Source organism: Polistes fuscatus, unplaced genomic scaffold (assembly GCF_010416935.1).
Source record: "Polistes fuscatus isolate 324 unplaced genomic scaffold, CU_Pfus_HIC Scaffold15, whole genome shotgun sequence".
In the NCBI taxonomy this organism is placed as follows: Eukaryota; Metazoa; Arthropoda; class Insecta; order Hymenoptera; family Vespidae; genus Polistes; species Polistes fuscatus.
Window position 1 is genome coordinate 1,253,308 of NW_025113053.1, and position 26,418 is coordinate 1,279,725.

Consider the following 26,418-nt stretch of genomic DNA (forward strand, 5'->3'; position numbering starts at 1 on the left):
AAAATCTTACATTTTATCTCACGCTAAATTTGAAACAGAAATAAATATAATTAATTAAAATTTTATAATATTTTATATGTATATATATATATATATATACACGTATAATATATTTCTTATATATAATATAATATATTACTTATAATATATTTATTTAATACGTATAAGATATAAACTATCGTGTATATATATATATATATATATATATATATATATACGATGCATAGTTTGAGAACCAAATGTTCGACGTGGCAGTTTACAAAAGTAAAATTCCCTCGGGAATCGCTGACGTCAAGTACGATCGTAAATGAGACGATAAAAATGACTAAGTTTAGTTAGTCAATCATACTCCAGATGTCGTTTAACGTAAATCTCCATGTGAGTTGACGGAATGATCCGAAGGTAACCGAGTTGATCCGAGTGTTCCCGTGGAATGACATGGCGGCTGTGAGAGAGTTTCGCCGCTCGCGCGAGGCTGTCGCGTCGTTCGTATTTTATTTCATCCGCGTTAAAGAGTTTTCGCGTGTCGTCATTGTTTCGCCCTAACCTCGCGGTTGACCTATTTAGTTCGCGAACGTACGCATGCATTCTCGTATGTGCGGGATAATAGTTTGCGTGTTTTGAACAATCGACGAATCGTGCGAGAGAAAAGTTTGCTTTTTTTTATTTTTATTTTTGCATAACGAAATTTAAAAGCGACCAAAAGGAACAAAAGAAAGAGAGAGTGAGAAAGAGAAAGAGAAAGAGAGAGAAATAGATACATAGAAAAAGAATAAGAAGAAGAAGAAGAAGAGAAAAAGAGTAAATAGGGAAAGGGATAGGAAGAGTTAGATAGATAGGGGAAGGAAGGGAAGAGAGAGAGAAAGAAAGAAAGAAAGAAAGAAAGAAAGAAAGAAAGAAAGAGCGAAAGAAAGAAAGAAGAAAAGAGAGACCGAAGGAGAGTGCGAGAGAGATAGAGAGAGAGAGAGAGCGAGAGCTAAAGAGCTAGAGAACGGAATCCCCGATGCGGCGGGGTGTCTCGCGCACGTAACGAGCGCAAATGACGACTTCGATGTTGCTCAGCTTCAACCCGCCTATTGTGAAGCGGCTGCTAGGCTGGAAGAAGGCCGAGGGCGAGGACAAATGGAGCGAGAAGGCCGTCAAGAGTCTCGTTAAGAAGTTGAAGAAGTCGGCGGGTCTCGAGGAACTCGAGAAGGCCATTACCACGCAAAGCTGCAATACCAAGTGCATCACTATACCGAGGTAAGCATATCAAATGTTAATATTATTATCTATATATTTTTAATCATCTATATTTATTTATCTAAATATCCGTCTGACTATCTTCCTATCTTTCTTTATCTCTTTATCTCAACGCGTGTCTCTGTCTGTCTAGTTTTCTTTTTTCTTTCTCTTCTCTCTCTCTCTCTCTCTCTCTCTCTCTTACTGTATGTCTGACTCTCTCTGTCTTCTTTTATCATTGCCAGTGTGCGTTATATGGGATGCTGCTGCCCGTATATTATCCCTCTTTTCACTGCGTGTGCGCGATACTGTTTTATATACATACAACACGCTATAACACGTTTTTATTTATTCTTCTCCCCCTTCTCTCTCTTTCTCTCTCTATAAATATATATATATATATATATATATATATATATATATATCTATTTTTTTTATTTTTCTATGTATCATGTAACTCTCTCATGCGTACGTAAAAGCTCTAGAGATTTCACATATTTGCTATTTCTTTCTCTTTCTTTTTCTTATAGTGCGCGTATGTGTTGCGCGTCGTGCCAAAAGAGAGAGAGAGAGAGAGAGAGTACAATAAATGAAGGTACTCGCGCGTTCTTAGCACGTAGTAGTGTAGTAGTAGTAGTAGTAGTAGTAAAAGAGTGTTGCGAGAGGGTATGTTTCTTACATCCTGAGAGTAAAGTTCGTTTTAAATAACTTTCTCTCTCTCTTTTTTGTCTTTCTTTGGAGATTTTAAATGTTCAGTACAATAGATATAGTACAAACATTTGACGATCGAAGATACGAGATAAAAACAAGCTAACGAATGTCATAACACAGGCTCCGAATTGTTCATTCATAAAATTTGTCGATAAGGTTAGCCAGTAAGTCTGTGTACGGTTTTTGTCTAGGTTATTTAATTGAAAAAATCACAGAACTTATTGGCTATCAAATATAGGGCTTCGCATAACTAAATATAAGGATTACAGGTATTTGAATGAAAGTAAAAAATTTCTGTACGCGTAACGATTGAAAATGAATTCTAAATTAAATTTAATAATTGTACGCGTGTAGTATGTCTATAAGTTTATGATAGTAAAATAGAAAATAGTGTATAGAGTTTGTACCAAAGGTTGTGACAAATTTTTGCTCGAGTAAAGAGGGAGGAGGGTTGTCATGTGAAAAAGCTTGAAAACCCTGATTTAAAATATATTATTTATATATGTCGTTCTTTGAAATGAATGAAAGTGTATACATGTGTATGTACGTTTGTTCGATCAAACGATAATTGACGTTCTTCCGACGGAAAGCAATTCAACTTGCTTACCGACTTTCTTGCTTTGCGGAGCATGACGAGAATAGATACTCCATTCGCTAACCGATCGGCGAACATCGAGGAAACGTACGAACGAACGAACGAACGATGCCTAAGTTTATCTTTTTCTCTTTCTTTGTTTCTTTCCTTTTTTCTTTCTATTTCTCTTTCTATTTCTCTTTCTATTTCTCTTTCTATTTCTCTTACTACCTCTCTCCATGTGTCTCGCGAATCGTCTAGACAAAAAGAACGTGCTTATTTTATTTCGTACAGAGTCGTGATCGCTTACGTGTTTACCGCATGCACTTCTTTTTCTTGTCTTCTTTTTGTTCGTTTGTTTGTTTGTTTCAATCACTTGATCATAACGTGACATATATTTATTATTTTTTGTTTAAAATACGTAGGAACACGTACGTGTATATTGGGTGCTTCGTTGGAACTCATTTATGGATTATTAATAAACAGGATGAGTTAAAGGTTTTTTTTCTTTTTGTAATTTTACAATTTAAAAAAAGAGTATGAATAATTACATTTTAAAATTATTTACTAACTTTGGATCCCCTTTTGATATTTAGTAATATATTTTTTAATTGATTCTATTATTATATATTATTATTACTTTTTGAAAGTTATTTAAACGATGTATACAAAATTTATTATAAGATATTAATAATATTTTTCAACGATTAATTTGAATAGTCACACAGCATATTAAATAACAATTTTCAATAGTCACCCCATAAATGTGTATGTGTAATTAGAGTATAACGTTTTTTATCGATTAAGTTTTTCCTACCTTCGCACACACACGCGCACACGTATACAAAATTATAAACGTGAAAAGTTGTGTAATTTCATAAAGTTATAAATTACGTGTAATATTAGGAATCACGAATTTGTTAACAGCGATATGCAATGTTGGTTGCGCGCGCATCCAATTCATCAAAACTTAAAAATCGCGCGGCGCGCATCTATCATCGTCTTTGTTTTCTTCTTCTTCTTCTTCTTCTTCTTCCTCCTCTTTTTATTCGTCATTAGGAATTTTTTCTGGCAATTCATTCATTAGTCCTGGTCTATGTACATCAAGAATATTTTGTAGATCGTGATGTAAGCTAGAACGATGGAGTAAAGAATGAAAAATTCATTATCTCTCGTTATCTCTCGTCTTATTTTTCTTATTTTGTTTTTTTTTTCACTCGTATCTCGTTTATAATTAATTTTCATTCTTTGTTCGATATTTAATTTCACTTAATTCAATATTTAATTTAATTGTTTTTTTTTTTTTTAATGTATAATATTGAAAGAGAATTAACGTAAACGATGAAGATGTTGATCGATATAAATGTTCTTTAAAAAAGAGGAAAGAAAAAATAAAGAAAAGGAATAGAGAGAGAGGGAGAGAGAGAGAGAGAGAGAAAGCGTCATTGAAGCTCGTTCCACGTAGAAAGAATAAGCTCGGTGTATATATAAAAACCTTAATCAATAAATCATATTCAACCCTCGTGTCGAGGGATATAACATACTGCCTAGTTGGTCTATCTCGGCCGCCCACTCTTTCCAAGAAAAGTTATACGCGTTTTGTCGATAAAATAGAAAAGCGGGGAGAGAGAGAGAGAGGGAGAGAGGAAAAGAGGAAAAATAAAAGAAAAAAAAAAACAAGAAAAAAAAAGAAAATTACAGTAATAAAGGGAGAGCATGAATTAATTTATTAAAATTGTTTTTATTTAAATTTTATTTTGATATAACAGTATTTGATTTGTATTTTATTTTTATTTTTATTTTTATTTTTATTTATTGAAGCGTGAGAAAGCACAGATATGTCGGAACATCAGTAACAACATACTCGATATACTTAAAATATACGTGTCTATCAATATAGAAGAATGTATGCTTTCGTATCTAATGCATGTATGTGTACGAATACATATAGAAGCGATCGAATGTTTAGGAGAGTTCACGGTCGGCCGTATCATACGAGAGACATGTTTTGTGCACGATCGTGCGTAGGTGGAGATCTCTTTAAGCTACTTGGGAGCGTCGATCTAACGAGACGCCTTTCGTCCCGTTTCTTCAAGGTCTCTCAATTCGATCTCTTTTAACATCTCTTTTATTATATATATATTCTTTTTATTTAAAACGATGATATAAATATTACGAAATAATATAAATATTATTATTTAATTTATTACAATTATTGGATACAATTTTATTAATTTTATATGTTCGTAGATATTTCGAACAAATTTCATCTACAATTAAGTTTTTCAACGATTTATTTTTCATTCTTATCTTAATCTTTCAAAAAATTCATCGACTGCTAATGGATAGGATAAATCTAAATAAATATTTGAACGTATTTAATTATCTTCAATATACGAGAGATAATTCTCGTAATAGTTGAGATTTTTAATATCTCTTTAATATTAATCGATTGAAATCTAAACGTTTAATATACCTAAATATATTCTAATCTAAAGATAATTGTAGAAACAATCATTTATTATAATTAACATATTTCTAACATTGTAATTTATATATGAAATCATACATACAAAATTATAATAAACATTTACTTTTTATATGAATTTAATTACGATTTCTAATACTAATTTGTTTAGACGTCACTGATCTATTGTTAAAAGAGATAAGGAGGGGGGAAAGAGGGGGGAAAGAGGGGGGGGGGAGAGAGAGAGCAAGAGAGAGAGCGAATAACGTAGATAAGATGGTGTTAAAATCATTCGCTCCGCTGGTCGTTATCTCTCCCACGGCGAATTTTCAATGCAAGTCTCTCTCTCTCTCTCTCTCTCTCTTGCATGCACGTCATCACGTTTCTCGTTCGTTACGTGCGTAAGAACAAGAAGGTTGAAGAAGGGGGAAGGTGAGGAGGAGCTTTTGTTGCGTGGGTGGCTGTTAGTTTATAGTTATTTTGTGTGTGTGTGTGTGTGTGTGCGTGCGTGCGTGCGTGTGTGAAGTAAACAGTTAAATATAAATATTTTTGTACGTGTAAAAATATAGAAAAACATTTTTCTTTTTTAATGTAGAATATTTCTTAACGTGTAAAAATATGTAAATTATTATTTACGTATTGTTTATTCAATATTTCTATATTGAATTTCTTGATATCAGGAAGAATATAACAAAAAAATTCTATGTTTACAAAATAAATTATATTAAAATATATTTATAATATAAGATAAAATGTTAAATTTGAAATTTATAACTATAAATAATTGCAATAAAAAATGTATACAGAAATTAATTAAATATTATCAACGTAGTGAAAGATATTTCGATGAATTTTTCCTTTTATTGTAAAATAATTGAATAATAAATGAATAATAATGTTGATAAAATAATTAGAAAATATAATGAAACGATATCCTATCGAATATTTGTTTTTAATCATTTATATTTAACATTTAACATTTCTGCAAAGGATTCTTCGTATTCTTTTTACGTATTATTCGCGTATTCATTAAAAACGGATTTATCTAGTTATGGCATAAGCCTAGCAGAAAGGCGAGGTTGCAATGAGTCCAATGAGTTTGCGTTACTAATTAACGTTATTTTTAATCTCTTCGAGTAAACTGATATCGTTAAACCGATTTAATCGCATTGAGGAAAATTTCACGAAATTTTCAACTTCATTTAATCATTTCGTACATGCGCGTCTCATTTGAAAATACTAATCTTTCGATTCATGGATTACGATAGTCATGAAAGAGATAGCAAATAAATAATTATACACACGCATTACTATACTTAAATAATTAGGTACATTTATTTAATTCAGGGTAGATAAAAAATAAGTCGATCATTTATGAATATTTTTTCTCAATTATTATTTTGCGTTATACAAGTGTATTTTCATTGTATAAAAAATTGGATAGTATGTATACTCTATGATAGCACGTGTACGTAAATATCTATTTTGATATGCAATACATTTGATTTATTTCCTATCTCTTGTCATATGCAACGTTAAATCTAGCAAATAACAACTGTGTTCGCGAACGATAGCACGTGCCATTGGTACTCGGATTCTCCTCTCCACCTACGCAATTCATCATCCCTCGGCTTGATCTCTAACTCGATTTAACTCTTAACACGTTGACAGTGTCCATTCCTCTTCACGTGAATCAATAGATACGTTACAAGGATAAGCGTACATTTATTTTTATTTTATTAAACAATAATTAAACAGAAAAATATATTTTTATTATTATTGTTATATATAATGATTCATGAAAGTATTTCAAATTGACTTTTATTTTTCGACATAGACTCAAAACTTTTCAACCAACCCTCCATACATATTTAATCTTATTCGTGTTTCTTTTCTAATTTTTTTGTTTTAAATAAAAAATACATTAGAAAAATAATTTGAATCTTATCGTTTGTTAATTAATCTGAACGTATTTAGGAATAGTTAATAGATAGAAATTGACTAGCTTTCGATAATATACAAAGAACGTGTAATACGTTAGGTAAATTGAAATCCAATATGCAATGGCGTAGCTTCGAAATGCGCCGTCGTAATGGCCTACAGTTACAATCTATAGGTTTTAACGGAAGTTCGATAGAACTCACGTCGATGTTAGTGGTTTCTCTATTTTGGCAAATCGCCGATCAAATTAGAGAGACCATGATAAACTCCTTTGATCGTAACACGCTTCGATAAATCAACGTTACTATCCAACTGAAAGAGACACTTACAATTACATATTCTGATTGCTTGCTTGCTTACGTATTCCAGAGAAAAGCTTTTCAAATTAATGACTCGTTAACTTTATCTAAATGAAACAATTTCAATGCGTTTCCTTTTATTCGTCATTACAATTCTAATTATACTATAAATACTTTATTATCCGTATCGTCAGTTTCTTCAATTTAGGCTTAACGATCAAAATGTTATTATAATTGTTTATCTAGGATTATTCATGAATAATAATTGTTTCAATTTTTAAAAAACACATTTATTACGTAATTGCTTATCAAAAAATGTAGATATAATTAGTGATATGGAAGATCGATAAATTATTTTGCAATATATTGTTGAACTTGATTAAAAGTTTATGTTTCTAGTTTTTACAATTAATTATAAAAATAGATAATAATAATGATAATAATAGAATTTTAATGACTGAATTATTCAAGAATAATAATTGTTTAAATTTTTAAAATACACACGTTATTACGTAATTGCTTATAAAAAATGTAGATATAATTAGTGATATGGAAGATCAATAAATTATTTTGCAATATATTGTTGAACTTGATTAAAAGTTTATGTTACTCGTTTTTTAATCAACGTTGAATTTTTCAATGGTAAAAATAAAAAAGGGATAGCATGTTACCGATCACGCGATATTAGCGAGTGACTATACAATACGTGAAACTATTCTCGAACAGTATGTAGACCGTATCGTATTGTGTTTCAACTCGGTAACAGGGAACGATGTACATATATACATATATCTATGTTCGAAGATGTGAAACCCTCTCATTTATGACACTTATCCGTTAGATCATCGATAAATTTGCTAAACGTTACGTCAATCTTCTTTACGACTGCGTTAACATAGAAAAAAGGCACTTTTCAACCGATCTTAATGTCTTTTGAATACATATATAAATGATCTAGAGTATGCTCTAATTTTAAATGAAAAAAAAAATATTAGATATTTAAACAATTGTTATTCGAGAATAATGTTCTCAGTTATTAATCATTATTAAATATCATTAGTTATTTTTGTTTATTTTCTTAACAACTAATAAATACTATAATAAACGAGTTATTTACCAAGCTTTTGAGCACCTTTCTATTATGATTGATTAATTGAGTAATTAATAATGAAATAAAAAAAAAAAAACAATTAATTATATACTCGATAGAAATTTTTATTCAATCTAAAAAAAAATAGTTTCATTATTAATTTATTATTTATATAAACAAAAATAAATGAATTTTAGAATATTAGGATTACAAATTTGTGTTTAATTAATGGAGAAATATTCGTAGAGATTTCATCGTTCGATATTCTTAAATGCGATCGTTTGAAAATATGATGATGCTGTTTCTTGTTTCTGATAACGGATTATACGATTATACATATATACGTAAACATACATAGAAATGGTAGAGACTTTACATGACAGTAACAGCAACATTAACAGCAACAGTAACAGCAACATCGATGCAAAAGTTAAACAGAGAAAGATATAATTGCGTATTCGTTTTTGTTGCGTAAGCAAGTCGTGCGATTATCGATGACACGCGAAACACCATGTCTCGGAAATTGCTACGTGAGTTCCTTTCTCGTTCGATCTCTCTCTCTCTGTCTCTCTTGAAGAAGAAGAAGAAGAAGAAGAGAAAGAAGAACGATGCCTGTTACCGCAAATGTAAAAGAAATTCTTCAAGGTAGTACTTTGAAAAATGACTATTATTTTATAAACTATGTATTCTATTTTAATATACTTTAACTTTTATTTTTTGTAAGCTAATTATCTGACAAATTATTTTACATATGTATTATTTACTTCATATACGAAATGAATAATATTTTGCGTTTGTATATCATGATTTCGATGTAACGTGTTATTAACTTTTGCGTTACTAGAAAATTTCTTGTACACACGAGATCTGTGTGTACAATTAAAAATATAAAATAATATAAATAATATAAATGTAATAGAAAATGTGTGTGTGTGTGTGTGTGTGTGTGTATAAAATAGAAATAACAAATTCGCAATGACAGACACTTCAAACGAAAAGAAATGAATCATAAAATATCGTCCGATATTTATAGTTTTAGAATAAGATTAATCTATGATATTATAGAATACGAGAAGAGAGATCATGGTAATGAAGTTTCCATTAGATTAAAATGTTAAATGTGTGTTTCGTTAGTGATAGATGTAAGAAGTTTTTTAGAAAGTTGTTATTATCGATAAGGTGTTGTATATCACATGGCGTGTTCCACGTATTTTCTCTCCCTCTCTTTTTTACTTTTTTTTTCTACGTGTGTGGGTAGATAAAAACGTGTACGAGAATCGATCAGAGCCCAGTGCTCGCCTGATGACGACTTTATTAATAGTAATCCTAGTTACATCGTTACATCGTTAACGTGCTAACGAGCTAACGTGCCAACTATATTTTCGTTCTCATCGTTATCGTTTTATATATCGCAAGGGTATTTAATAGAAGAGAAAAACATAGATAAACGAATAGATAAAGATCCTTTTCTTCATTCACTTATTCATTCTCTCTGTTTTTTTTTTCTCCTTAATTTCTCTCCATCTGAATCTTTTCAATTCACGAAGTACGCGTATCTGCGTTAACAGCGTTAGGAAATGAAATTTTTCGTTCTTTCGTGATAATCGATCGAATTAAACTTACGAAAAATTTCTCTTTATCATTCAAATAATTTGCTATTATTAGATTTATTTATATTTTATATTTTTTATCTTATTTATCTTATTTATCTTATTTATTTATTATCATCGTAAAGAAAAATGTTTTAACAATAAACACGCGGGTGATTTATTTTTAGAAGCTAACAAAATACGTTAACCCCGGAATGTATTGGTGTCTATGCGTGTAAAATTGTTTTATCTTGGTAGATGTAGAAATGCATTTATCGTAGTTATAAGGGTGTGTGTATGTGTGAGATGAATAAAGTGAATTCGCGGACGTCAATCGACGTCGATGCTCCCTTTGGCTCGCGTCCTTTATCGAGGAAATTAAACTTTGTTCCATTTCCCGAGTGCGATATTATCTAATAATGAGAGTTTGCATACGGAAGAGAGACGCGTGTGTATCCTCTCATATCCTTCCATTCGTTCTGCATATAATACTACTTATATGCGTTCGTTTTACCAACTGTATTATCTCTCTCTCTCTCTTTCTCTTTCTCTCTGTTTCTGTCTGTCTGTTCGTCCGTCTCTTTCTCTTCCATTATATCTTTCTCTCTGTTATGGTTGGTACCAACCAACGTATTTCGTATCACGATGATGGTGAAGTGGCTCAATTTGTTGAATGCTAGAGAAAGAGAGAGAGAGAGAGAGAGAGAGAGTAGTAACGGTTGTAGACTTTCGGCCCGTTACGTTTCCTGATTTATGTATATTTATGCGAAAAGCGTGACATTACCACTAACTTGATATTAAATTAGCTATGTCATTTTCATATTAACTCTTACGCACCATTTTTCTCTTATCCTCTCTATTTTTATTTATTTATTGAAGTTATACTTCTTTCGGCGCGTTTGGGAAAATGTGATGGGAGTGATTTTTTTCCGAGCGTCTGTAAAAACGACACCATGAAGTTTGTCGGTATTTAATGACGCGCGGCAAAGCAAGCGATTTCAAATTTACGGCATGAAGTTGTCTTTTCTACTTTCTCTTTTTTTCTCAAGCGGGTCACCCATTCAAAATACTAATCATACTCGGAGCTGCTTTACTTAAATGATCGATATATCTCTCTTATATTTAGTGTGGACTGATATCTATATTTTGATATTTTCTTTTTCTTTCTTTTTATATTCTTCCTTATATATATATATATATATATAATATATCGATCGATTGAAAATATGTTTCCTTTCTTTTTTTGTTAAATAAATAAATAAATAATAATAATTAGTAGCTTATCTTCTCATACTTCCAATCCTTCCACTTTTTACTTGGTCACGCTATATATATATATATATATATATATATATATATATATATATATATTTATAAAATTAAATAAATAAATAAATGAATAAAAATATAATAATAAAAGAAAAATAATCGGCTTACATTAGCGAATATTATCGATCATCAAGCAGGGAGGGGAGAACAGGTTTCTTTATCAACTAAATTCTATGTAAAAAGAAAATTAATAATAATATAATAATAATAACATTAATTAAAAAATAAACAAGGAAAATTAAAAAGTATTTATATTTTAAGTAAAATATTTTGAAAAGTTTAATAAGAAGAATTATTATAATTGACTTGACATCGATATATCACTTTAGAATATAATTCTGCGTAAAGGTGTTTCATCGCGTGGAAAAAGATAATGTGACAAATTGAATAAACATAAGCAGTTCGTAGGATCATTGAATTTATTTATCGTCTTTGTTTTCCTCCTACGAATAATAGAAATGTGTACCGTTACAATGATTACCCTCGTTTATACAAGGTATTAGATAGTAATAGCTGCGAATACGACGAAACAGAAAAAAAAAGAAAAAAGAAATAAATAAAAAGAAAAATCCTCTTTGGAATCGCGTTGTAATCGTCGTCCTTGCCAACGACGTGCAATTTATGCAGTCGACGAGAAACTTTGATTATGCAATTTCACCGAGAAAAAAAAGAAAAAAAAGAATTAAGGGAAGAAAGATTTCGTAAAATGTTCATAGATTTAAAAATAGAAAACAACAAAATGACCAACAATTCTCTATATTATTCAATTTACTTTACCGTCCTCGTGCATACGTCATTATTCTACGAATAATTAAAGTTTACCATTCGAACGATTATCCTCGTTTATACAACAAATAGTAATAGCTGTTAATAAGATAAAAATAATAAAATACAAATCGGAGAATCATAGTCATCGTCATCGTTGTCGTTGTGTGTTGTCGTTGTGTGTCGTCGTTGTGTGTCGTCGTTGCAAGGTCGACGATTCTAATTTATGCAGACGCGAACGTGAATCGTGTAATTTTACGTTGTCTTTTAAGAAGTTAAAAAGTAAGAAAAAGAGAGAGATAGAGAGAGAGAGAGAAATAGACAGAGAATTATCGTGGCGAGTTATGTGTGCAAGTATTCTATACGTTTCTCGAGGCGTCGTGCTCTTATCGACCCGGCCTTTTTCTCGAGTTCTCTTTCTTCCTCTTACACAACATGACTACTACTCGACTCTTATCGTTCGTCCAGCTACCAACACCAGCTACCAACACCAGCTACCAACACCCAGCTGACGACGACCACCACCTACCTACTGATAACAATCATACTTCCTTCGGATATTCACAGGATATCGTTCTTGTTTCCTACTAACGAATTCAAACACCTAAATCCATTCCGTCGATCTTTTTTTACGATCTTTACTTTTACTTTTTTTTTTTTGTATAAAAACTCACACGTGAATGATAACATTATATATATATATATGTGCCCATAATTATGAAAGTGGTCTAAGTCATATATTTCTTGTTTCGAGATATTTAAAGGATTACATTTGAACATTCAATGAATTCTATATAATATTGAAATGACAAACACTATCTAAAGGTTTATTTTTGACAGTATCGTGAAAATTACATTGAATTAATTTAGTTTAAAATAATGTGGTGTAAAATAACTAATAAACTCATTTTTTTTTTCATTTTGACTAAGACCACTTTCATAATTATGGGCAGATATATATTTATTTTATTATATTATTTTTACGTTTTATTTCAAGTCAAAAATAATTAATTTCTGTTCTTCAACCTAATATATATTTAAGGATCCTATATATATATATATGTAAATTTGTGTTGATAGATGATTTTTATTTTTATTTGGTTGAATAAAAAAAAAAAAGTGTTTAAAGCAAATTTCAGGTGAAAGTTTGATAAAAGAAGAAATAAGAAAATAATTTCTTTTTAAAAAAGACGCAGTTCATTAGCGACAACTAATTCGATCCCGTTGATATAATTTTTTTATGAACGTACACGAACTCATGTGAATAATTACATTTTATATTTTTCGTTTCTATACAATTACAAGATTTTTGTTCAATCCATGATTTTCATTTCAATTTTGTGTGTGTGTGTTTGTGTGTTTAAAACAAATTTCAGAGAAAGTTTGATAAAAAATGAAAAATAAATAAAAAATAAATAAATGAATAATTTCTTTCAAAACGACAAAAGTACAAAATTGGTTTATTTTATATTAATATTATACATAGACGTGTATATATTTTATAATACGACAACGCATCGTCGATTAAAGATGATTTAACTCGCGTTTCTCGTTTGATACGCGCGTGGATGGAATACAACGGGTGAATTCTAACCCGTTGCCGTCGTCGTCGTCGTGTCCTCGACACGGAGAGTCATCCGACTACAGTGCGTCAGCAGGATGAATAATAAAATTGTTGAGGAATATCTACAAACTAGTTTTCACCTTTTTCTCTATTCCTTTTTTGTTTTAACGTTACAGTTCCGTAATACGTATAAAATAACACAAAAAAGAAAGAAAAGAAAATTCGAATCTGACCTCTATTATTAAATTTTGCAATTGTTATTTAATCTTTTGTTTAAACACAATCTCGTGGATGATACAATTAATAAAATATTTATTTTTAATATTGAAATTATTGTCAGATTTGTATTTATTACAAACTCGTTACGTGTTGCATGTTACGTTGAAATATCTCGTCTTAGATTTTGTTATATTTATTTTTAGTTACATACCTACATTCATGTATGAAAATATAATAATTTAAATATTAATAATAAAATAATATTAATAATTATTAAATAAATATTAAATAAATAAATTAATAATTAAAATTATATAATATTATAAATATTATTATATTATTTATAATTAATAAATTATATATAAATATAAATAATAAAATAAGAAGAAGACAATTTTTCGAAATTTATTCAAATATATTTCATTACCGAATTTGTATTTGCTACTTGGTATACACGTGAACGTAAATATTGAAGTCTTATCGCTAACAATAAGTTATCTCATGTAATATATGTTAAAAATAGAAACGCGAAATAGCACGATTAGAAATAGAAAAGATTATATGTCGTAACAGATAGTCCATTCCATTATAGATTTCTTATTACACGGATAAAGTTTAATAGAGAAAAAAAAGGTGAATGATTAACACGTAATTCTAATGCAATTATTTGCGAAACTTGTTATTGGATAAACGTGAAATTTTTTCGCTATCATGTGATTCATACTCGAAACAGTCAATTTTATGATTGATCAGAAGAATTATGAAAGTTTTTAATTTAATATGAAATGAATCTTTTGAATTGATATTCCGGACTCAAGGACTCCTTTACCTCGGCTATTTTTATTTGAATTCATTAATATTATAACATATATCCGTTTATATATATATATGTAAATATAATGTAAATAATTTTACTTTTTTTTTTAAGATTGAAATGATCAACGAAATGATCAATTAGATAATTTTACTTTTAAAGCCAGCAACGGGATTGAGTTTGCCGATCTTAAAATATCGCGAATTTGTGATTAAAAAGTTTTGAAGAGAAGTTTGAAAAATGGAATTTTTGTTTATTAAGACGTACGGCTGATTGTGTATATACGTATATACGTAAGTAAATACATATAGGTAGTATATAAGTGTCACAAGTAATACTCGAGTCCTTACGTAATGCTCGGCACAGTTAGAAATTATTCTTTATTTCTCGGTACTCGCAGGATACGCTTTTGAAATCGTTTCGACGTACAAAGAACTTCAATAGATTCTTTCTTATATTTATTTCTTTCTTTCTCTTTTTTTTTATTATTTATTTATTGCCAATTCAGGATTTTTTCTTTTTTCTTTTTTATTCACAATTACATTAGGTTAGTGTGAAATTAAAAACGAGGTTGTAATATTAAATAATCACAATGAATTTAATCATTTTACAATAGTATATTCTATACTATTCTAATAGTATATATATCCTAAATAAATAAATGATGTCAAATTTATAATATTATTTTTATATGTTTCATTGGTATTTCGTTAAACAAATAATTTTTAAGTGATTTGAATTAATTAAAATATTACAAAAAAATAATATGTCGATAAAATAATAGCCAAATAATAAAAAATTGTAATAATGTTTGGCACTAAGTTAATTCATTTGAAATACTGACGAAAAAATATTTAATAATACTACTTTAATTTCAATAGAAATGAAATAATAGAAATTCCAAGAATTGGCTTCATTGGTATTGATTAATATTTATGATGATTATTAAGCAAAAAAGTAAATACAATCATTTTCTATCGAAGTTTTAAACGAATCTAGCATTATAGGATATATCGAACGGAATCACGTTGCTTGTTAGAGGGCAGATAAGAGAGAGAGAGAGAGTCGATCGATGCGCAAGAAATTGGCGTATAAATTCTATTAGAATGTTTCTGTATTGTTATGTAACTGAACGCAGTAGTGAAACCATGATTGAGAGTGCACCAATGTGATTTATGTTGGTATCTTTGTATGCGTGTACGCAAAAGTAGGTTCTTGTTTGAAAGAAATAGAGAAATATATATTTAAAGAGAGAAAAAGAGAGAGAAAGAGAGAGAAAGAGAGAGAAAGAGAGAGAAAGAGAGAAAGAATGAACACGTACGAGTGAAAAAGCCAAGGCTATGACACAACGTGTACCTTGACGGAAACATTATTGAAAGAACCGATGCTGTTCGTCGATGAATCTTCATACGATGTCGATCCCCATCGATCCAAGATCTTAAAATTATTTTCTAATGCGAGAAACTTCACGAAAACAAATTTTCTGATTTTGATAGATTTTACTTTTGATAAAAGTTTTAATATATCATCCATCCTTGCAATTTTGTTCTGAAGGTATTCTTTTTTTTCTGTCGTAATTTATCATTTTACGTTCATTTAGTTTATACTTAATATTTATTTATCTTTCCTTTTAAAAATTTTATTAACAAATTTTTTAATTCATATTTGTTGTAGCCAAAACAAAAATATTTACAACGTTGAATGTAATCTTCAGAATTGAGCCCGCGTGGTTTTTTAAAATCGTTGAACTTGATCCTTGATCATGCTTCGTAATTTTTCTATACTACTTTGTTACATCAATCATATTACCAGTCGTATTTCTAAATTTATTTTTTTTTACAGAATTTATTACATTTTTATTTTGTAATAAATTTAGACAATTTTTAAAATTCGAACCCAATTTTTTTGGATTGATTTTTTTTTTCTTTTGTTCGACAGTATCTTTGAAAATGTTCAATTCGATTTCTAATTCGATTTCTAATTTATAAAAATTAATTATTAAATGAATATGTTATCAGGCCTAGCCCGGGTGGCGTGGGCGACAACGGGGTCCAAGGTGTACGAGGTAAGGGTCTCCCCCACGTGATCTATTGTCGTCTCTGGCGTTGGCCAGATTTACAATCACACCACGAGCTAAGGGCGATCGAGCATTGTGAATACGCTTTCACGCAAAAGAGGGACGAGGTTTGCGTCAATCCTTATCATTATCAACGAATACAAACTCCAGGTTGGTTATATACGATTACATCATTTAAACATTATTTTTGATAGCTTTGATATCAAATATTTCATTTCATTTCTCATTTATTTTCAATTAAAATGTTTCAACACACGTCGAATATCCAAAGGGATAATTTCATATTTTTCAGATTTAATTTTTTATAATTTTCTTAAATGAGTAAAAAATTAATTAATAATGAGCATGATAATAATTTTTTCTTCTTGTTGTTTTTTATTTTTTTATCTTCAAACAATTATTGAAGATATTGAATGAACGTGTTTGAACACATTGTTAATATTTAATTTATTAATTTTTTTATTTATTATTATTTATATATATATGTGTTTTTTTTTTTAAATCAAACTTCAATCAAACATTCAACGTATTTAATGAACGTTCAATGTATTAGTTACATTTAAATTTATAATTATCATTAATTATATTGTATATTTGTTTTAAAGTGAAGCTTTATTAATAAAATGTCTCTCGAGTTCTCTACATAACATGATTTATTTATAAATTAAATTTATTGAATATGATAATTATTGAATTGTGTTAATATGCCTCTAATTTAATAAATTCAACAAACATATCGATATCATATACGTGCTAGTAATTTAAGCGGAAGAGAAATCATTGAAAGGTTTTCGACGTGCATCGAATATTTCAAATAATCCAAGAGCGATATTCGTAATCCTATTTGCCTCTAATCGATAGTTCACACGTATTATTATATCAATTATGGATTTGTAATGACGAGAACGCCGATTTCGTGACATCGAAATGAAAATAAAATGTAATCAATTATAGGATATATTTAATTAATTCCAAATAAAATAGAAAAAAGAATACTACTCGATGATAATACACAGAAAATAGGATTAAAAAAAAGGAAAAAAAACTCGCTCATAAATTACTTTTAATAAAAATAAAAAAAGTAATAATAATTACGGTGTCAAATGTTGACAAAAATATTGACCCAAATAATCAGCGACCCTTAAAAAATAAAAAAATAACAAAATAAAAAAAAATGATAAATAAATTTCTATATTAGAAGAATAAGAATAAGAAGATGAAGAAAGAAAAGAAGAAAATAAAATAAAGTAACGCAAATTGAGCTAGCCAAATTTATATTTGATATGATTTATCATACTTTTTTTTTATACTTTTTTTTTCATTTCTTTTTTTTGTGTTTTTTTTTCTTTTATTTAGAAATTGTTCCCTCCTCCTTCTTGCTCCCAGCAGCCGGTTAAATCGAGCGTCACGAGCGATAACCAGTTGTGATCGCGTGACTATATCGATTGCACGAAACTTTGCAGTTTTGCCGGCCATTCTCGTGCCGCGGCACAACCAAGCCGGGGACGAGAGCGTTCTCTACAACACCTCCCTCGAGGAGCTGAGCGTCAGCGTACCGGAAAATACGAACTTCCACGCGACGTTGAATCATCAGCATCACAATCAACAAAATATACCGCAATCTCCCCAACAGCAGCAGCAACAGCAGCAACAACAACAACAACAGCAACAACAACAACAACAACAGCAACAACAACAACAGCAGCAGCAACAACAACAACAACAACAACAGCAACAACAACAGCAACAGCAGCAACAACAGCAACCGAACAATCCGTACCAAGGAATGCAGGTAATTTTTGTATACAACAACGATGTTTAATTCAACGTAGTTGCATGCAAGGAACTCTTGATTATATGTTGTTTATAATAGAATAATGTTTTACATCATGCGAGAAACTTTATGCATTCGTATATCTGGTGTTTTTGTTTTGTTTTTTTCGTATTACATTGTAAAATGTGCAAATGAGAATATGGTTAAGAGAAATTGGTGTAATATGAACTTTGATCTTTGAATTTAGCAATTTATATCATGCAAAAAAACTCAATTGAGCGAACATGTTGATTATATCACGTAACAGGTTCTTTCAGGTATTCGAAGAATTGAATTATTAATCTAAATAAATTTTTATATTTATTATTCGTATGAAAATTTGATTTCATTCTAAATTTATCGTACAAATATTGTTTCCAGATATTATTATAGATCATTACGATAACTAGTCAAAGTTTATTAAATTCATCAAGCTTAAAAGTAAAATCAACAAAATATCTCTATAATAATTTAGATTATAATTCAATGATTAATCAAAATGTTCCATGATTTATGTTATTTTTAAAGAATATATATAATCTAGGAATAAGAATATATAAAATCTAGTCAAGGTTAGACAATAACCTTATGATTGAAATTTAAAAGGTAACGGATCGTTTTAGGCTATATAAATGTAAAGATACGAGCGGCGTTGGGGATGATTCAATTATTAGATCAGATTGTGGTGTAGAATAAAATTGAAGATTGGAATATTGTGAAAATTAATTGCCCTGTGCTAACTCAAAATACTATATTGAAACAATTATAATATTACGTTACAGAATATATGAGCCGTTTATTTTGAAAGTGGCCTAACTCCATTAGGAGTAGAGATTTTGGTGTGGTAGAAATGGCATTAAAAAAAAATAATTTACTGTTTGTTCCCCGAAATTATTACAATATTATTAAAAAGTGTCGGAAAGGTAATAACTTTATTGTACATGAAATGAGACAAGAAGATTTTGTATCAACAAAATTATTAGAATACGCAATTTTCTAAAAGGGTAAAGAATTCTAACGGAGAACCAATAAACTGGTTAAAAATATGTTGGATGGGTTTTGTCATTGTTATTCTTTACGTATATTTTTAATTGCATTGAAACGCAAACCTTTAAATATCTCAAATTAAGGTTAAATGGAGTTAGGCCACTTTCAAAATAAATGGCTCATATATATAATTGTTATGATGATGATGTACTATCTTTAAAGGATTAATTATTTTTCTTTTTTTTTTTTAATAAATTATATATCATTGCGTTGCGATGATCAACCTGTTTTTAAATGATTAATTATTTATTGTTTTATTAGAGTATGCAGGCAACGAGTCCGGCGAGTGTTGGGAGTCTAGGAAGTGTACAGGGTTCACCTCATCCAACGTCGGGGTCTATGGATCCACCAGCTGATACACCACCACCTGGATATATCAGTGAAGACGGCGATAATATGGATCACAACGATAATATGTCTTTGTCCCGCTTATCACCAAGTCCTGTAGATGCCCAGCCCGTTATGTACTGCGAGCCAGCTTTCTGGTAAATCTCATTAGCATATTTTCCCTCTCCCTTTGTTTCTATCTTTCTTTGATATAGGCATGATCAATTACATTTAATAGATCACATGGATCTATCTATTCGTCAAAATTACGTCATCTAACTTCGTAGAAAATTCATCCAATTGTTATTATCATCGCCATATAATGTTGGAATTTGTTTTTTTCACCGAATATTTAATATTATTCCATTTATTTGGAAAATTATTTTTTTTACAAAATATCCGATAGTTGAAAGTATTGAAAATTTATTGGGAAAAAAATTGGAGTAAAAAAAATACTGAAAATAATTAAATTAACGATAAATGATTGGATGTAGAAACACTGTAACTTCGTTGGAAAAATATTGCAGTAAAATGTGCTGACGAACTTGTAGTTAGAGCAAAATTCGAGTAAAAAGTTAGGGAAAAAATTTTCGTTAAAAAATATCTTAACAATTTGTTATAAAATTCCAACATTATTTATAAACAAATTGAATAATTTACACAAAATATATTAATATTTGAATTTGATGAATGTAGGTGTTCAATAAGTTATTACGAGCTAAATACGAGAGTAGGCGAGACGTTTCACGCCTCGCAACCAAGTATCACAGTGGATGGTTTCACGGACCCAAGTAATTCCGAACGTTTTTGTCTTGGTTTACTTTCGAACGTTAATCGTAATACCGTGGTGGAACAGACAAGACGACACATCGGTAAAGGTGTCAGACTTTACTATATCGGTGGCGAAGTCTTTGCGGAGTGTCTCTCAGATTCTAGCATCTTCGTTCAAAGTCCAAATTGCAATCAACGTTATGGTTGGCATCCTGCAACCGTTTGCAAAATACCACCTGGTAAGTTTATTCTAAACTTCAAATAAGACGATCTATTCAACTAAAGAACAAATATTTCAATGATGAATTGAGTTTTGATCATTTTCAATCATTTGAATGGAAAATAAGAGAATGGGCCATTTGTGACCAAGAAATTTTTTTGTGTGTAAAAGAAATTTTAATCAAAAATTAAAGGCATTAACAAAGTAATTCATTGTCGGATTGATCTTCGATGATTTTCCACGTTTTAAGCCACGTGGGTTATATCACATCCCACAAATGAAATAAACAAAACTGTAAAGTAAACTGTTTGTTTTTCATGCGAGATCTGAACGTGTTAAAATTAAAAAAAAAAAAAAAGAAAAAAGAAAGAATGAAATTGTAGAAATTTGTTTGTTTTTTAATTACAGGCTGTAATTTGAAGATCTTCAACAATCAAGAATTTGCGGCATTGTTGTCGCAATCTGTGTCGCAAGGTTTCGAAGCGGTATATCAATTAACGCGTATGTGTACGATCAGAATGAGTTTTGTTAAGGGTTGGGGCGCGGAATATCGAAGACAGACAGTAACTTCTACACCTTGTTGGATCGAGTTACATTTGAACGGTCCGTTGCAATGGTTGGATAGGGTACTCACGCAAATGGGTTCACCACGTTTGCCCTGTTCATCGATGTCCTAAAAAAAAATCGAGTTATTGAAAGAAATAAAAAGAAGGAAGAAACAAAAATCAAGAAAGAAAGAAAGAAAGAAAGAAAGAAGGAAATGAAGACAAAAATAATAATAATAAGGATGATTATAAGAAGTTCGTTTTCTTATCGTCTCGTCGTTATCATCGTCGTCGTCGTCGTCGTCGTCGTCGTCGTCGTCGTCGTCGTCGTCGTCGTCGTCGTTGTTGTTAATCGGGTCAGTTTTTCATTTCCCTTTCACGTCATCGATATAATTAAATATGTATCACCTCACATTACCGGGATTTACAACACAACGCAGTGAGAACCAACGTAACAACAGCTAGTGTGAGATAAGAAAAAGAAGAAGAAATAAGAAACGAATAAAAGTCCCTGACAAAATGATAGCGCATATGTATTGTATTTAATTTATCGAAGAAAAACTTTACAATTTTTATAATATAGTTAATAGTGCATAAATGTCATGACGCAAAAAGAAGGAATCTGTTAATAAACAAATAGTTAAAGTTGGACTTTTAACCCTTAACGGACCAATGCCGTCATATAAACGGCATGGCACTTTTACTTACTGAGTTATTATAATAATTATACATTTTAGGCCGTACATAGTATGATAGTTTTTTATGCAGATTTTGACGCTTTAGCAGAATCCAGGAAAAAAAAGTAGGCATTCCATTTAAAAAAATAACGATGATTTTGATATCTCATTAAAAAAGTACATTAAAAAAAAAGTTTCGTTCACCATTACATTTGTCTCCCAATTTTGTTTAACTATGCGGGGAAACATTTTTTCATACAATGTATATTTTACGAGTTATTTTGAAACGTCATGTTACGTGACTCACCCTGTATATATATATTAATAAATTTTCACTAAAAGAATATAGATATTTTCTTTTTTATACTTCTATAAAAAACGTTGAGTACACAGTTTCTCTTTGTATGAAAAATAGCTTGGATCTGGTGGGAAGTAAACTTGAAATACTTCCGGACCGTTAACGGTTAAATTCAAATATTCTTTCAATCTCGGTTTCATTCAATTTCCTTTCACGACCTATATCGAAACATATTCGAACAAACGTGACATTTGATGTTGATAGTTGAAGAATATCAACACAAAGTTCAAGCGTGCTATCATATTTTCGCTTTTACCATTTGTATCATTCTTCTTCTGTTTTCTTCTGATTCCTTCTTTTTAGCGTCGTGACATTTATATAGTATTTACTATATCTAGAAATTCTAAGTTGTTCTAGATAAATTAAAGATAGCAGAATATACGAGAGCTATCATTTTGTCCAGGAGTGAGAAAGGGAAAGTTCGAGAGTTAAAATATATATAAACATAAATAGTTTATCTGCTAAATACGTGATACCGAAAAATGGAAGTAACGAGAAAAAAATCTACCTACGCCAAAATATGTACGCATCAAGAGTACATAATCTGTTTTCGTGGTGAGGAAGAAGAATAAGAAAGTAGAGCAGGCTCGATTTGAAGATCTGAGCATAGCAACTATAAAACAATAACAAGAATAATAATAATAATAATAATAATAATTATAATAATAATAATAATAATAATAATAATAATATTAATAATAATAATAATATTAATAATAATAATAATAATAATAATAATAATAATATTAATATTAATAATATTAATAATAATATTAATTAAAAGAGGAAGAGTGACTCGTTTGTTAATTACACCGTAAGCTTTGTGATTATCGGTGTAAATGATCGAGAATATCGAGAAAAAAAAAAGTAATACGATCCACGATCGTAAAGTTTCGAGCTAGTTTAAAAAGAAAGATTACGTAACGATTTTAATCGGCACAATTAAAGCGTGTTGCTAATCTATCTGAGGAAGAGGTAACAAAAATATTTAATTTCGATCCGATGATTGAAATGAGAAAGAGAGAGAGAGAGAGAGAGAGAGCACGTTATAATAGTAATCGGAGACTTTTGTAAATCAGGATAATATCGTATTTTACGATGGTATCTCGTTAAAACAAACAAAATTGATTAAATGAAAAGAAATGAAATCAAGTGAGACGAATGGAGGAAGAAGAAGAAAATGAAGAAAATAGTCATCGGTCCTTCGTTAGATTTTTGTACGCATATTGAATTCATTTTTAATGAGAATTGCGCGTTCATGGACGAAATTTCCTCGCATATCATGTAAATCTGCACGTATAAGTTTTTACATATACAGTATAGAACTTCCATTATATGAATAATAATGAAATATAATTAATTATATACGCAAACACATTATTAATTAATTAATATTACTTATATACTTTTTTGTTTTTTTACAAGCTTTTTCAATTGTTTTTAATATTCATTTTTAGGTTTCGTAGTTTGACTTCTTTCTTTGGTTTCATATTCGAGCAATGGTTCTTATCTAATCGAATTTTTCCAATCTTTGATTATTCCAATGCAGACGACGGAGAATACGATTTGGTGGTTAAATACACAATCTTATTCAATAAAATAATAAATATGATTTGCTATTGCAGGACGAAATCTATCATAATAATTCAGTTTCATATAGTGCAATATGTGCTATATATAACTTTATTGTAATTACGCAAAAAGATTTGTATTGAAGAGATTATGTGATTTGGCTGCCAGTAAAATTTGGGATCCATATATGTTAATTTGTTAAAAGAAAGAAGAAAGATCGGAAAAATATTATTTCTTTTTGATTATGTTGATTCTTTCTACTTATTTTATTTCTTTTTGTCTCTCGATTTATTAAAACATTGAATGTCAAACGCTTCTTGTTGTTTTATTATGTGAAAAATTATTTCATATGAGCACTTTTTCTCCTCATTTTTTCATATAACGGAGGTTTGTACTGTATGCAATTATACGAGATTCGTATGATTTTTATTTATTTATTTTTTTTTGTCATAAACATCTTTTTATAATCATCATTATGATGATAACGATGATGATGATGATGATGATGATGAATTCGTTTCAATACTTAAAGCGAGATAAGTGATGAGTTAGGAAGATGTATAGAATTTTTGATTTTATTTTGAAAGGACCACAATCGTGTTTGCGAAAATTAGAAGAAATTGATTTTCATGGCGGTGATATTTTTTAAGTGATTTGAACGCGTGTAAAGTAATTTCTCTCTGTCGGTTGCACGAAAGAATTTGATAAGTAACCGCGATAAATTTTGGAAATTTAAAATCATATTTTTATTTATATTTTTATTAAATTATTTTAATATTTTGTTGAATAAGATTTTATCTTTTCCGTGCTATGTGGACACATACACACACGCATTCTTCATAAATTTACATATTTTTTATTAGACTTTGATTTTCGTTTCGTTTTGTTTTGTTGTAAACATTATTTTATAATCATGATAATGATAATATTTTCGTTTTAATAATGAAAATGTGATAAGAGATTAATAGAAAAGAATTATAGAATTTATTTGTTTTATTTCGAAAAAAATGATAATCGTGTTTTACGGAATTTAGAAGAAAATTATTTTCATCGCGATGATTTATATTGTGTTTTGAAAGCTTGTAAAGTAATATCTCTCTGTCGAGTGCATGCAAGAACTTGATAAGTAACTGAACTAATTTGTTGAAACTTTAACAAATAATTTTATTTACAATGAAATAATTTGTATATTTTATTAGAGAGAATCTATTATTTATATGATTATTTATTTTATTTGATAAGAAATTCAATTGAAACTCGTTAGGAAGTTTTACTAGAAATATATTCTAAAATGAATTAGATCGCAATAATGGATATAGCGTTAAAAGTAATATATTTTTCCAATATATCTATATATATATATATATAAAATAAAATAAAAAATGTCACATATCAGGTTTCTGCATGCACACGCAGATTTATATAAATCGTAAACGATTTTACGAATGTGCAGTCAATTTTAGAAAAAGAAATGAAAGGGAGAAAAGACGAATTGAAGTTCTTATCTGGTGAAATTACGAAGTTAAAAAAATACCCATTTTGTATTTTACAAAAGAAATAAGCGTTGATTTTAAGAAACGAAACAAGAAAATGAAAAAAAAGATATATCACTATTACGTAATATAGTGTCTTATCTTAATCATTATTCTTGTTAAAAAAATGAAACGCTTTCTTATTAATTGTTTTTATGAAATTATGGTATTGAAAAAAAAAAGCACAAAAAAGAAACAAATGATTGTAACGTATTAGTGAGAAAATGCGTCAAGAAAATTATATGATATTGTAAAAAAAATCATGAAAATCATTTAGATCGAGGAATGGAAATAAAAAATTTGAGCTTTATACGAATAATATACAGATAAAAAAAAAGTAAGAGCGTATGTGTGAAGTAAAAAGAAAAAAAAGTAAGAAAGAGATAGAAAACAAATTTTATGCTGTTATTTAAATTGATCATTGTCCAAATTGTACGAGTTATATATTACGGATATTTTATTGTTTATTTTTTTGAAAAAGAAAAATGTTGCAAAACGACAGGAAAACATGATTTTTTCGTTTCTATTATATTTTCTAATTTTTATTTTGAGTTTTATTATTTTTTTTTCTAATCGACAAACGATCTGAATCGTTTTTATTTTGTTGTTATCGTCGTTGTATGATTGTATCGAGAATATTATATACTTTTTAAAAGAAAATGAGATAAAAGATATGAACGGAAAAATAAATATATGCATGTGCATACAGGATGAGATAAAATTTGATTTGCTCAGAGATTCGTTTACGATAAGTAAATCGTTGTTCATGCAATGACATGCGAGTACACCTGTAATAAATTCGTAATTGAACGTCAGTGAGTTGTATATCGAGTATAATGGACACTAATTTGAACAATTTATGCAAAGAAATTAATATACAAAAATATAAGAAAAGA

General features: G+C 29.3%; 1 protein-coding gene across 1 annotated transcript; it reads left to right on the forward strand.

Moving 5' to 3' along the window:
• The first annotated feature begins 911 nt into the window (after positions 1-911).
• LOC122514529 (mothers against decapentaplegic homolog 2) lies at positions 912-21,864 on the forward strand. The gene is made up of 6 exons (XM_043631417.1): positions 912-1,242; positions 16,602-16,810; positions 18,124-18,452; positions 19,782-20,005; positions 20,544-20,857; positions 21,247-21,864. Exons 1-6 carry the CDS (start codon positions 1,040-1,042, stop codon positions 21,513-21,515), a joined length of 1,548 nt encoding a protein of 515 aa, XP_043487352.1. The 5' UTR covers positions 912-1,039; the 3' UTR covers positions 21,516-21,864.
• The last annotated feature ends 4,554 nt before the right edge of the window (positions 21,865-26,418 follow it).